We start from the raw sequence: 12,938 nt of genomic DNA, 5'->3' as shown, positions 1-12,938 counted from the left end.
GGATTTGCAGGTTTCAGGGTAATGAAAGTAGATTGGAGAACTAATTATTGCCTGCTATCAGTTGTCTTTATGCTATTTCTTGTTGTATAGATATGTCATACCTTTCCCAGCCTCCTTTCCAGAACTGCTGGATCAGGATAAGAGGCAAATATAGGTGTCTGTTATGTAGGAATTGCTCTGGACATTTGATTTGTCCTTGTCCTTCTGCTTTTCATTGTGAATTTCCCTGTGTTTCTTCTGAGAAAGTCTTGGTTTCCTTCCTAATAACTGATACCAGTGTTGATCTTGTATCGAGCTCAGAACTGTCCTTGTATTATCCATTACTATCACCAGTTCTTTTACTCCTCGCTGATTATCCAGTTGTGCTGCAATTGATTTTACTGCTCCGAATTAAAGCCATCAGCCATCATCCTGCGTTATCCTCTCCTGCATGTGCGTTACGAACGTGTGTGAAGCACAAAATCCAGAATTACAGATGCGTTCACTGTGAAAATGAAGCATTTTGTCCCTCTTTGCCTAGTGCTGCATTTACATTTCATTTGGTGGTGCTTCAGAGTTGGTTTGTTCGAGGCCCCTGGTGAGGGGCTGGGAGTGCTTGGGCGGCTCTGGCCGGCGGTGCCGCTCTCACCCCTGCCCTGGGGAGCAGGGGCAGCCGGCGCGTTCGAGGCCCTGTGAGGGGCTGGGAGTGCTTGGGCGGTGCCGCTCTCACCCCTGCCCGGGGGAGCAGGGGCAGCCGGCGCGTTCGAGGCCCTGTGAGGGGCTGGGAGTGCTTGGGCGGTGCCGCTCTCACCCCTGCCCGGGGGAGCAGGGGCAGCCGGCGCGTTCGAGGCCCTGTGAGGGGCTGGGAGTGCTTCGGCGGCTCCGGCTGGCGGTGCCGCTCTCACCCCTGCCCGGGGGAGCAGGGGCAGCCGGCGCGTTCGAGGCCCTGTGAGGGGCTGGGAGTGCTTCGGCGGCTCCGGCTGGCGGTGCCGCTCTCACCCCTGCCCGGGGGAGCAGGGGCAGCCGGCGCGTTCGAGGCCCTGTGAGGGGCTGGGAGTGCTTGGGCGGTGCCGCTCTCACCCCTGCCCGGGGGAGCAGGGGCAGCCGGTGTGTTCGAGGCCCTGGTGAGGGGCTGGGAGTGCTTGGGCGGTGCCGCTCTCACCCCTGCCCGGGGGAGCAGGGGCAGCCGGTGTGTTCGAGGCCCTGGTGAGGGGCTGGGAGTGCTTGGGCGGTGCCGCTCTCACCCCTGCCCGGGGGAGCAGGGGCAGCCGGTGTGTTCGAGGCCCTGTGAGGGGCTGGGAGTGCTTGGGCGGCTCTGGCCGGCGGTGCCGCTCTCACCCCTGCCCGGGGGAGCAGGGGCAGCCGGTGTGTTCGAGGCCCTGTGAGGGGCTGGGAGTGCTTGGGCGGTGCCGCTCTCACCCCTGCCCGGGGGAGCAGGGGCAGCCGGTGTGTTCGAGGCCCTGTGAGGGGCTGGGAGTGCTTGGGCGGTGCCGCTCTCACCCCTGCCCGGGGGAGCAGGGGCAGCCGGTGTGTTCGAGGCCCTGTGAGGGGCTGGGAGTGCTTGGGCGGCTCTGGCCGGCGGTGCCGCTCGCGCCCCTGCCCTGGGGAGCGTCCCTGGGGATGAAACCGTGCCCTCTGCCCGTGGGGGAGCTGGCACTTCAGTGTCCAAGCATGAGCTGTTTGCTTTTGCCTCTTCTGTGCTTCATAGGAACCCTTATTTCGCATTTGCCTTTTGCTCAGTATCTCCCTCAGACACTTGTTCAAGACAAATAAACAGGGCACTGCTTTTCTGCTGTTGTGGAAAGCTCTACTACACTAAAAGCATATTTTCTGCTTTCATTATATTGTTTCTGCATATCCTTTCTAAACCTTATTTGATTCCTCAACAGAATTTTTGCTTTTGATGTTCTGAAAGACAGTCCATTAATATTTATAAGCTCTGCAAGCTGCTACACAATTTCTTTTCTAGCTCGTGTTGTGCTTTTATGTAGGCCCTACCAGACTGGGCTCTTTTCTGCTTATTTAACTTTATCTTCAGGATTTCAGAATCACTGACTTGCTGTTAATAAATTATTTTCCTCTGCTGTTTAGGCATTATAATTCTGTTTTTCATTTGCAGTCAGTCACTTCTGTAGCTCCTTTACAGCCTTTACTGTGCTCTCTGGTAAAGGTTGGCTTTTGAGCTTTTCATATCACACCTTTTAAAAAATTTCCTCATTTGTGCATAGTTTATCTAATAGAAATAGGTGGAGCGGTTGTGGATTTGGGGTGTTGGCCCCTCCTATAAGGATTCTGTATTTTTTCTTGAATGTTGATCTCATTTCTGCTCTAATATTCAAAACCACAGGAGGGAAAACACTTGCAAAGCCTTGTCACATGTGTTTCCTTTGAGTATTTTTATGTTGCAGTGTATAAAATATAATTTTTTCACAAATATTTTCTTCACAGGTTTCTACAGTTGCAACACAGAAATTATGCCTGGTATAAATAACTGGACACCAGAAATTCAAGTAAGGTTATTCAAAATTGAAACTTTTGCTAAATTGTGTTGAAATATGCTGTAGTAATTTAAATATATATTTTGAAAGCTAAATTCAAAGGACACCCTTGTGACAGAAATAAAAGTAGTATTTTGGTAAGAACAATAAGGTATGAGAACCTGGGCTTTTGTTGGTTTTTTTAAATGCTGTCATGTAACAAATAATCTAATATGGAAATACGCAAGTAATTACAGTAAATTTGAACTTCATGAATTTGGCTTTTTGAAATGTTTGGCTGAGTCTGAAGCCCTTTAAAGGGAACAGATTGTTGATTGTGTTGCTTAGCTAACTTATTTTGATACTTATTGAACATAAATGTTAACATATTTTACATTATTTTCCTTCTTTATGAATGTGGGTTTAAGACAGTGGATAAAATATATTTGCATATGTTGGCCAAAAATCTCCATGTTTGTTTCTAATTCAGATGTTCACAGCAGTTAGAGTGTCCAGATTAAGCAACATTAACCCAACAAATCAAACACTCAATAAGAACTTTAATGATCTCTGTGAGAATCTGCTGAAGGTAAGAATCTTATTTCAAATACTTTTTTATGTGTTCAAATGGGGGCCAAGGAAAATTCAGCTGCACTGAAATTAACATGTGCCTCATAATTTTGGAAATAGACTGCAGAGTGTCTGTAATTAGCTCATGGGTTTCTGTAAAGATAGGTTCAGCCTGTTTCAGTATATTAGGGAGTTCCAGAGCTTGTGGAACCTGAAGGAGTCCTTTGACCAGCAGGATACTCTAGAAATAGACAGCTCGACAGTAAATGGCATTCTGCCCTGACTTCACAAACGTAGTTCTTCTTCAAGAACAGATTAATATCCTTAGATGACTTCTGCTATGAAGAGAGTTGTGATCCCTAATTTCCCTGACATAAACCCCCCTTTTTCCCTGAGTAACACAAATGCTCTCCTGTCTCCATCAGAGTTTGTATTTCAAGCTGCGCTCCATGGTGCCCTGCTGCCTCTGCCACGTCAACTTCACCGTGGCTCTGCCCGAGGATGAGCTGGTTCAGGTGAGGATTGGGGGGAGCTGGGGTTCAGGTGAGGATTGGGGGAGCTGGGGTTCAGGTGAGGATTGGGGGAGCTGGGGTTCAGGTGAGGATTAGGGGAGCTGGGGTTCAGGTGAGGATTGGGGGAGCTGGGGTTCAGGTGAGGATTAGGGGAGCTGGGGTTCAGGTGAGGATTGGGGGAGCTGGTTCAGGTGAGGATTGGGGGGAGCTGGGGTTCAGGTGAGGATTGGGGGAGCTGGGGTTCAGGTGAGGATTGGGGGAGCTGGGGTTCAGGTGAGGGATTGGGATGGGCTGGTTCAGGTGAGGATTGGGGGGAGCTGGTTCAGGTGAGGATTGGGGGAGCTGGTTCAGGTGAGGATTGGGGGGAGCTGGGGTTCAGGTGAGGATTGGGGGAGCTGGTTCAGGTGAGGATTGGGGGAGCTGGGGTTCAGGTGAGGATTGGGGGAGCTGGTTCAGGTGAGGATTAGGGGAGCTGGGGTTCAGGTGAGGATTGGGGGGAGCTGGTTCAGGTGAGGATTGGGATGGGCTGGTTCAGGTGAGGGATTGGGGGGAGCTGGGGTTCAGGTGAGGATTGGGATGGGCTGGTTCAGGTGAGGATTGAGGGGAGCTGGGGTTCAGGTGAGGATTGGGGGGAGCTGGGGTTCAGGTGAGGATTGGGGGAGCTGGGGTTCAGGTGAGGATTGGGGGAGCTGGGGTTCAGGTGAGAATTGGGATGGGCTGGTTCAGGTGAGGATTGGGGGAGCTGGGGTTCAGGTGAGGATTGGGGGGAGCTGGTTCAGGTGAGGATTGGGTTGGGCTGGTTCAGGTGAGGGATTGGGGGGAGCTGGGGTTCAGGTGAGGATTGGGATGGGCTGGTTCAGGTGAGGATTGGGGGGAGCTGGGGTTCAGGTGAGGGATTGGGGGGAGCTGGGGTTCAGGTGAGGATTGGGGGAGCTGGGGTTCAGGTGAGGATTGGGGGGAGCTGGTTCAGGTGAGGATTGAGGGGAGCTGGTTCAGGTGAGGATTGGGGGGAGCTGGGGTTCAGGTGTGGGATTGGGATGAGCTGGTTCAGGTGAGGATTGAGGGGAGCTGGGGTTCAGGTGAGGATTGGGGGGAGCTGGTTCAGGTGAGGATTGGGATGGGCTGGTTCAGGTGAGGATTGGGGGGAGCTGGGGTTCAGGTGTGGGATTGGGATGAGCTGGTTCAGGTGAGGGATTGGGATGGGCTGGTTCAGGTGAGGATTGAGGGGAGCTGGGGTTCAGGTGAGGGGATTGGGGGGAGCTGGTTCAGGTGAGGATTGGGGGGAGCTGGTTCAGGTAAGGGAATTGGGATGGGCTGGTTCAGGTGAGGATTGGGGGGAACTGGGGTTCAGGTGAGGATTGGGATGGGCTGGTTCAGGTGTGGCATTGGGGGGAACTGGGGTTCAGGTGAGGGATTGGGGTGGACTGGTTCAGGTGTGGCATTGGGGGGAGCTGGTTCAGGTGAGGGGTTGGGAATGGGTTCAGGTGAGGAATTGGGGTGGACTGGTTCAGGTGTGGCATTGGGGGGAGCTGGTTCAGGTGAGGGGTTGGGAACGGGTTCAGGTGAGGGATTTAGGATGAACGGGTTCAGCTGAGGGAATTGCTGCCTCCAGGCACAGCCCTGGGCAGTGTTTGCTGCTCAGGGTAACGTGGGCCAGGGTTTGATTTACTGCTGCCTCCTAATTTCAGCAAAAAATGGCTCCTGAATTCTTAGATGGTTTTTCTTTATTATGTTTCTCTGCAAAGAACTGCTTGTTTGCAAAATTATTTTTTAGATTGCACAAGAGATCAACTTAGCTAATATGCCAAATATTCCTGATTTGCAGATTGCAGTTACAGCTGTTGCCATTACATATGACAAAAACCAAGCACTACAAGCCAACAAAGCACCTACAGAAAAATCACAGCAAAGAGGTAAATATTGTGAGGAATCTTTCCTTTTTATCCCCAGTGCCTAATGAGTCTGGATTGTGATTTCAGTTACATGTACAGGTCACAGACTACAGAATATTTTGAGCTGGAAGGGACCCACAAGGATCATCAAGTTCAAATACACATATTTTTCAGAGAGGGTCTTTCAACACATAGAGGTTTTTTAGAGTTCATGTACTTGACCTCCAGCAGAATTACTTACTTATCAAGTATTATGTATTTATTTTCAATAATCAGCAAATTTCTAATACTTTCTTATTCTATGATACTACTTTGATTAAAAGGTTGGTGTAACAGATGATGATATTTCTGTTGTATTTTGGAACATGTGTAACTCATCAGGGAATACTTGTTCTTATAAGTATAAATTTTGTCTGTACTTGAAGAAGGTGGAAAATAAATTATTTGCAATACTTTTAAAAAACCCCAGCTTTCTGCAAACCCTTAGGCAGGCCAGAAATAGTTTTGGAGTTCAGTGGAGCACGTGGAATAGACTGCTGTGGTGGGCGTACGTCACCTTGCCAGTGAAGCAGCAGCTCCTGCTGGAAATGCAAGTGTGCAGTGGGGCTTCAGGCAGAGCTCTGAGCACACTCAGTCTTCAGACTGGAATTAAATACTGCAACAGAGCCACATGTTTCTAAAACATTAGTTACAGCTGACTTCTTCAGTAGAGTGGGGGGTTTCCTTTCATGTGAAATAAGTGGTAACCTTTATTCTAATAGCTGACATAGATCCAACTGCAGAATCAAAATAACATGCATGAATGGCCTTCATTTTTCTCCTAAAAACTTCAAATCCTGTTCAGTGGAACACAGGCTCTGTTCAGTGTTGCAGCTGGATTTGTTTTTGCAGAACTGCATCGCTTCATGCACATGCTGAAAATACCTGCTCAAGTCAGACCTGGCTAAACTGACTTTGCTTGTAATTACTGGCAAATCTTATTTTGGGGTTAATTATCAGTTGGCCATGTTTTATTTCTTGAAGCATCTACAGACAATGAAGAACAGCTCCAGTTTCCCTTGGAACTTTCCTCTGATCCCCTTTCTTCTCAATCATTCTCTCCAGCTAAAGGTCAGTTAAGGGGAAGAATATTGAACTGTTGTTTTTTATGGGTTTTGAGTTCTGCTCTTTCATAGTTGTAGAGGCTTTAAAATATCTGTACTTCACAGGCTTTAAATGTGCTTTGCTGCCTCAGCATAATGGGTACATTTACTCCTGTTGTGGAGTTTTTTGAGAGTCACAGAAGATGGCTTGGCTGATCATTCTGTCTATATTTTCTGTCTTTGCATTTAGAATATTGAAGGTGCTGCAAGGCACTGCGTGTTGGGTGTCATCTGACAGAACTATCAATTACCTGATAATTAGCCTTGTCCCATATTGAAATGGCCATATAAAGTACCTCATGTTTTCTTAGCCTCTCAGAATTAATCTCATTGTTTTCATGCTGGGAAATACTTTATCTGCCAGATACTGATTGCATGCAAATTTCCTTTGAGTGAAAGGAGCCTAACCTTGTACAGTAAATAATCTGTCCAGTGCAGCACACTGCAGCTGTTAAACAGCTGCTTTATTTTTCCTGAGATAGAGCTGCAGTTCAAGAATGGCTGTCACAGTTCTTCTATGGCTGCATTAAAAATTCAGTTCATTGAAATCAGCTGTCTTTAATTCCTTCTCCCTTGTTGGATTATCTACCAAAATGGTTACTGGGAGGAAATTAAATATCTGGGAATTACTGTAAATGTCTGAGCTCCCTTTATTGCCTGTTACTTTTTTTGTGTAAAGAAGAGTGCCTTCCACACTTACTTGTATTTTCAGAGGCCAGATTAGTTTCAGCAAAAAGATTCTTACTGATTTTTTTTTAATGCTTACCTTTTAATTTGCTGCACTTTTTATTCTCAAAACGAGAAGCTCTCCAGAGATTGCTGCTGGTGCCTGTGGCCATTGCTGGGCAGTGACCAGAGGAGGGCAGCCTGTTCCCATGCACCCCTTTTCCTCTGCTCTCCACATCCCGTATCGGGCAGCAGGCAGAGCAGTTCAGCCTGGAAATTATTCCATCTGTCATTTCTTCACAACCTCGTTGTAGTTACATTTGCTTAACAGGTTATTTAACATATCTCTACTTTTCTGTAGGATTGTTGTTTTAGAAATACTGGTTTACAGTCTTATACAGTAGTGACCTTTGATGAATAAACATATTAAAATTGCAAGGTAGATTTAGTAAAGTGAATTATTTACACTAACTCTGTTATCAAAGTACACAGGATACTATGTAGAAGGTGGGATTTTTTCATACTTGACTTTAGAATCTTTTAGAAGTGTCACAGAATCGTGGAGCAGTTTGGGTTGGAAGGGACCTTTAAATCCCATCCCATCCCACCCGTGCCATGGCAGGGACACTGCCACTGTCCCAGGTGCTCCAGCCCCAGTGCCCAGCCTGGCCTTGGGCACTGTCAGGGATGCAGGGCAGCCCCAGCTGTGCCAGGGCTGCCCACCCTGCAGGGAACAATTCCCAATATCCCATCCAGCCCTACCCTCTGGCAGTGTGAGGCCATTCCCCCTGCCCTTCACTCCAGGCCCTTGGAAATAGTCCCTGCCATCTTTCTTGGAAGCTGTTGTCCTGTGACTGTGCCTAACAGAAGATCTGAACGCAATTAATTTTGTTTTGTTAGAAGCCCTGGAGGGTGCAAGTTCCCACACAGGTATTCCTGCTGCTCAGAGAGGTGAGTTTCCTTAATGTAGCCATCTGCCAGAACACAATGAGCATTCTTGGGATATCGGTATACTCTTTTTGGACGAGTCTTACTCCAGGAAGTGTTTACTACTTAACTGAGAGTGCATGCTCTGGTGTGGCTTAATGAGATCCTAATATTTTGGTGTGGTTTTTCATTATAAAGTTAGATTTGTGGTAATGACAGCCTCTCTGTCGGGTACATTGATGTAACTTGATGTGACAGACAATGAGTCCCTGGGCAGAGAGCTGTTTTGCCTGTGTTGATTTGAAGTTAGCATGTGTTCCTCCCGTTTCTTCAGGGTAATGAAGAAACGGTGTTTGCAACCCCCCCTTTTTTTAAAGATGTGCAAACACCCCTGCAACTAATACCAAAAGTCATAGCAGAAACAACTCTTATTGTAATGCTCGTGGGAGGGGTGTTGGAGGGAGGATGTGGGGCAAGGGAGAGTGTTCTCTAAGGCAAACTCATTTGTGTTTAAACAGAGGTGTTGTTTCAGTTTGTGACTCTTATCCTCATCACCAAAGGTTCTTCTTTTTTCACTCTGTAGGTTAGTTATTGATAAAGACATTTGGGAAATTTAAATCCTGATCAGCAGCTCTTTGTAAGGGAAAAAAAGCAATGAAAATTAAAAAAGGCTTAAATCAAGTTTAAAAAGCCATAACTTACATCCTAAATTGAGATTATAAAAAAACCTAATCTAGCATAAGTCCTTACTGACTGTATTTGCATGTTTTTTCAGTGCTGAAGTCCCACTCAGGCAGTGGTTCAGAGCTGGGACACCACCAGAAATGGGTTCTTTGGTACTTTGGTTTGGAGCAGTCCAAGCCCAGCCTGTAACTTTTGCTCTTAGCCAGAGCTGCACACGGATGGTTGTTCTCTCTTAGGCAGGAAGCATTGCCTCCTCAAAAAGGAGCGCTGAGAGGAGCAAGAGACATCATCCATATATTTTTTTCTGTTTTTTTTTTCTTTTGTTTTTCTGTCTGTGTTTCCAGCAACGTCAGTTGATTACAGTTCCTTTGCAGACAGATGCAACAGCTGGATAGAGCTCATTAAACTGAAAGCTCAGACCATAAGGCGCGGATCAATTAAGACAAGTAGGCGGCTGTTTCTACCCCGTTCTGATAATCTCAGACATATCTCTGATTTCCCAGTGGTGACTAGGGGAGTGCCCTGCCCGGCAGGAGCACTGCAGATCTCGTGTGAGGGTGAAAACTGCTGGCATTGTTCTGTAACCTCACGTAGGGTTGATGAACCGTAGCATAAAAAGCCAAATGAAGTCTTGCTGTAATTAGTTCTCCATATGTGTGTACGCCTACTAATTGTATAACATCCACTGCATGGATGTAGGTGTATGTATGATCTTGGAAAATTGGGGGTGAGAAACAGGAAGCAATCACCAAGGGGACAGTCAAGGCAATGATCACTAAATTAGCAAGTGGTGAGTTGGTTTTCAGCAGTTCTTTGGCCACAGGTCTGACTATCTTGCTTAAATTAGCAGAGATTAATACCTGTTTTAATGGAAAATGCTGCACTGGGGAAACACAACAACTTTCACACTTCCTATAATTTGTTCTTCCAGCAGAATACATGTTTCAAAATGTTGGCACTTTTTCCTTTACCTTCACATTATAACTGACGGTTGTGTGTGCAGCTGCTCGCCTCAATGTTTTCCTTTCGCAGGAATGCCACTCTCTCAATAAATGCCATTCCAGCTTCTTGTCTCCTTTTGCATGCGTTGCATGATGATTTCCTTTCTCACGTATGTGGCTGAGCATCACAGGCAGCTGAATGTTGTCACCAAGCTATTTGGAAAACCATAAAGAAGAGTTTTTGTGTTTTGAGGAGCACTGATGGATCTCGATAGTTATTTCCTGCCGTTTTTTCCCGTTTTTCAGCTACTTCCCTTGAAAAGGCGAGTCCGTTGGCTGAGGGGTACTTGAGGCACCGTTCTGTCCCGTCGGGCACCAATTCCACTGTCTCAGTTGTTAAGATGACTCCTCTTTCCTTCCTCCCTGGGGCGAAAATAACCAAATACCTTGGGATAATCAACATGTTTTTTATTCGAGAAACCACTTCTTTGCGCGAGGTGAGCTGCGTGGCAGGGCTGCCTGTTGTGCCAGGGAGCAAGTTTGTGTTACTTGTGGGAATCAGAGGTTTGAGTTGAGCTGTGGCACAGCCGGGGAGTAGAGCTTGTGTCACTTGGGGGAAGGTGCTGAGTGCAGAACGAGTTCCTTTGTGCTGCTCTTGTCACAGAGCACGTGAAGCCATTTTCCGTCTGGCACTGTTAGGAAGGGGTTAGTTAACAATTGCCACTGCTGCTGATTTGGGTAGAACACTAAACCAGTGAGTTCTTAAACAGAACTGTATGGAAAAAATGTGTCTTTGACCAGCAGTGGCAGAAGTTAGGATCATTTGAGCCCAAATTAAATGCTAAAGAAAAACATAAGTCATCTATTCTTCTCTCATTTAACAAGCTCAGTGAGGAAGGTTCACAGTGTATTTGGTTAATTCTTTGGTTAATACATCATTGCCCATATCATAGATAATGTTATGCTGACTTTTAACATTACATTCTGTGCATTCTCTGTAACTAAACTTTGTGTTTTGAGCATCAAAAATTACACCATGAGCCTGTGACCATGCAACCAGCTTAGAGGTGAGGTTCAATCCCTGAGCTCCATTCTGCATTGGGAAAACAGATAATCTCTGAGCATGTCAAAATGCAAGCCATGTTCCTTTTAATTTTCCTGTCCTTTTGGGAAGTAGCTGTGTCTTTGCTTTTGGCCACAGAAGAAGAGTGTACTTCTTGCCTGGCTTGTCAGAGCTGAAGAGTTTGCTGGTTTTTCCCAATTACACATTGCTGAAATTACACAGCAGATGTTAATAAAAATGATCAGTCTTCCTGAAAATAGGCTGGGAACTCTGTAGAGAAACTTGGATCAGACAAACATTTTGTTTAGATCTTGCAAGTTACTTTTACCTTCCCCTTCTAACTTGAGAAATCCATGCGTGAAAAGGACAGTGTTTTCAAAAGGATGTCAGCAGGGAAATGGTCACAGGACTGAGTGCAGATTGTGTAGGTACAGATTCAGTAGCTGATGAGCTTCGGTGTCTGTGACAGCAGATCCCAGCAAGGATCCCATCCAGTCTGTCACTCCAGGCCCCCGTGAATGGTCTCTCTCCATCTGATTGGGGACTGACCCTTCAAACAGGGAGTGGCTTTAAAGCTCTCCCCACCATGAGGGACTCACTGAGTTTTTCAGCCGATAGATGTGTAAGAGAAGTACCCAGCATCTTGTAGCCAGGCCCAGTGCCATCTGTGATGTGTCTTTTTTCCATTGCAGGAGGGTGGTGTCAGTGGCTTCCTGCACGCTTTCATTGCTGAAGTGTTTGCCATGGTGAGAGCCCACGTTGCAGCTCTGGGAGGGAATGCAGTTGTGTCCTACATAATGAAGCAGTGTGTTTTCATGGAGAACCCAAACAAAAATCAGGTACACTGGGGTGTGAAATAACAAGTGCTCTTGTGGTCAGTATGATACAAACGTGCATTTTATGTCTTAAAAAACTAGTAGTGCTGTAAAGCCAGAGCTGCACAACATTTCTTGATATCTTGGATTACGTTTGAAGAATCCAAGAGTGTTCTTGTATTAACACAAAATTATGAGGATGTTTCATAAATACCCAGATAGATAAAAGAACCAAGCTTGCTAGAATAAGTGAATTGCAGGAGACAGTTGCACAGTAGTGCAGAGCTTTCTTGATATTTCTGATGTTGCAGTGTAGGATTTCCATCCTAACTCCATGTAAAGTACCTGGAGTTGGTGATGTAAAATGCTCCATTTTGTGCATAAAGGGACAAACCTTGATTTGTGAAGACAATAGCAGAATATTCAGTAAATTAAATTTATTCAGAACAGTAAGGAAAGCAGGTACAGATGTGCAGATATTTCACTGTGCTGGTCTCCCAGGAATCCATCTGCATGTTTGGTAGCACACAAGGGAGCACATAGAAAAGGAGCTGGCACAGGTTCTCTCAGCAATGAATTGCAGTAATTTGTCCTGCTCTGGATCTGTGTTGATTTTTCTGTGCAGGTGCATTAGCATCTGTAAGCGAGCACGGTCTGTGGCTGTTGGGTGCCTGTGGCTGTTGGGTGCCTGTGGCTGTTGGGTGCCTGTGGCTGTTGGGTGCCTGTGGCTGTTGGGTGCCTGTGGCTGTTGGGTGCCTGTGGCAGGTTGGCGCCTGTGGCAGGTTGGCGTTGGGTGCCTGTGGCAGGTTGGTGCCTGTGGCAGGTTGGCGTTGGGTGCCTGTGACAGGTTGGCGTTGGGTGCCTGTGGCAGGTTGGTGCCTGTGACGGGTTGGTGCCTGTGACGGGTTGGCGTTGGGTGCCTGTGACGGGTTGGCGTTGGGTGCCTGTGGCAGGTTGGCGTTGGGTGCCTGTGGCAGGTTGCTGTTGGGTGACTGTGGCGGGTTGGCGCCTGTGGCAGGTTGGCGTTGGGTGCCTGTGGCAGGTTGGCGTTGGGTGCCTGTGGCAGGTTGGCGTTGGGTGCCTGTGGCAGGTTGCTGTTGGGTGCCTGTGGCAGGTTAGCGCCTGTGGCAGGTTGGTGTTGGGCGCCTGTGGCAGGTTGGCGTTGGGTGCCTGTGGCAGGTTGGCGCCTGTGGCAGGTTGGCGTTGGGTGCCTGTGGCAGGTTGGCGTTGGGTGCCTGTGGCAGGTTGGCGTTGGGTGCCTGTGGCAGGT

General features: G+C 47.4%; 1 protein-coding gene across 19 annotated transcripts in view; it reads left to right on the top strand.

The window, feature by feature from the left end:
• The window catches only part of C2CD5 (C2 calcium dependent domain containing 5), a 57,661-nt gene that overhangs the window by 43,098 nt on the left and 1,625 nt on the right, over window positions 1-12,938 (top strand). For 9 of the 19 annotated variants that reach the window (XM_058806081.1, XM_058806074.1, XM_058806075.1 and 6 more), the window contains 9 exons: window positions 2,428-2,489; window positions 2,947-3,045; window positions 3,452-3,541; window positions 5,364-5,451; window positions 6,454-6,540; window positions 8,139-8,189; window positions 9,194-9,295; window positions 10,097-10,287; window positions 11,546-11,692. In XM_058806081.1, coding sequence (XP_058662064.1) covers window positions 2,428-2,489; window positions 2,947-3,045; window positions 3,452-3,541; window positions 5,364-5,451; window positions 6,454-6,540; window positions 8,139-8,189; window positions 9,194-9,295; window positions 10,097-10,287; window positions 11,546-11,692 — 917 coding nt within the window. The remainder of the gene's footprint in view (window positions 1-2,427; window positions 2,490-2,946; window positions 3,046-3,451; window positions 3,542-5,363; window positions 5,452-6,453; window positions 6,541-8,138; window positions 8,190-9,193; window positions 9,296-10,096; window positions 10,288-11,545; window positions 11,693-12,938) is intronic. The other 10 variants (XM_058806087.1, XM_058806080.1, XM_058806089.1 and 7 more) reach the window with 3 other exon arrangements.

This window comes from Ammospiza caudacuta, chromosome 5, assembly GCF_027887145.1.
Source record: "Ammospiza caudacuta isolate bAmmCau1 chromosome 5, bAmmCau1.pri, whole genome shotgun sequence".
Taxonomy (NCBI): domain Eukaryota; kingdom Metazoa; phylum Chordata; class Aves; order Passeriformes; family Passerellidae; genus Ammospiza; species Ammospiza caudacuta.
This window is presented reverse-complemented; position numbering and strand designations above follow the sequence as displayed.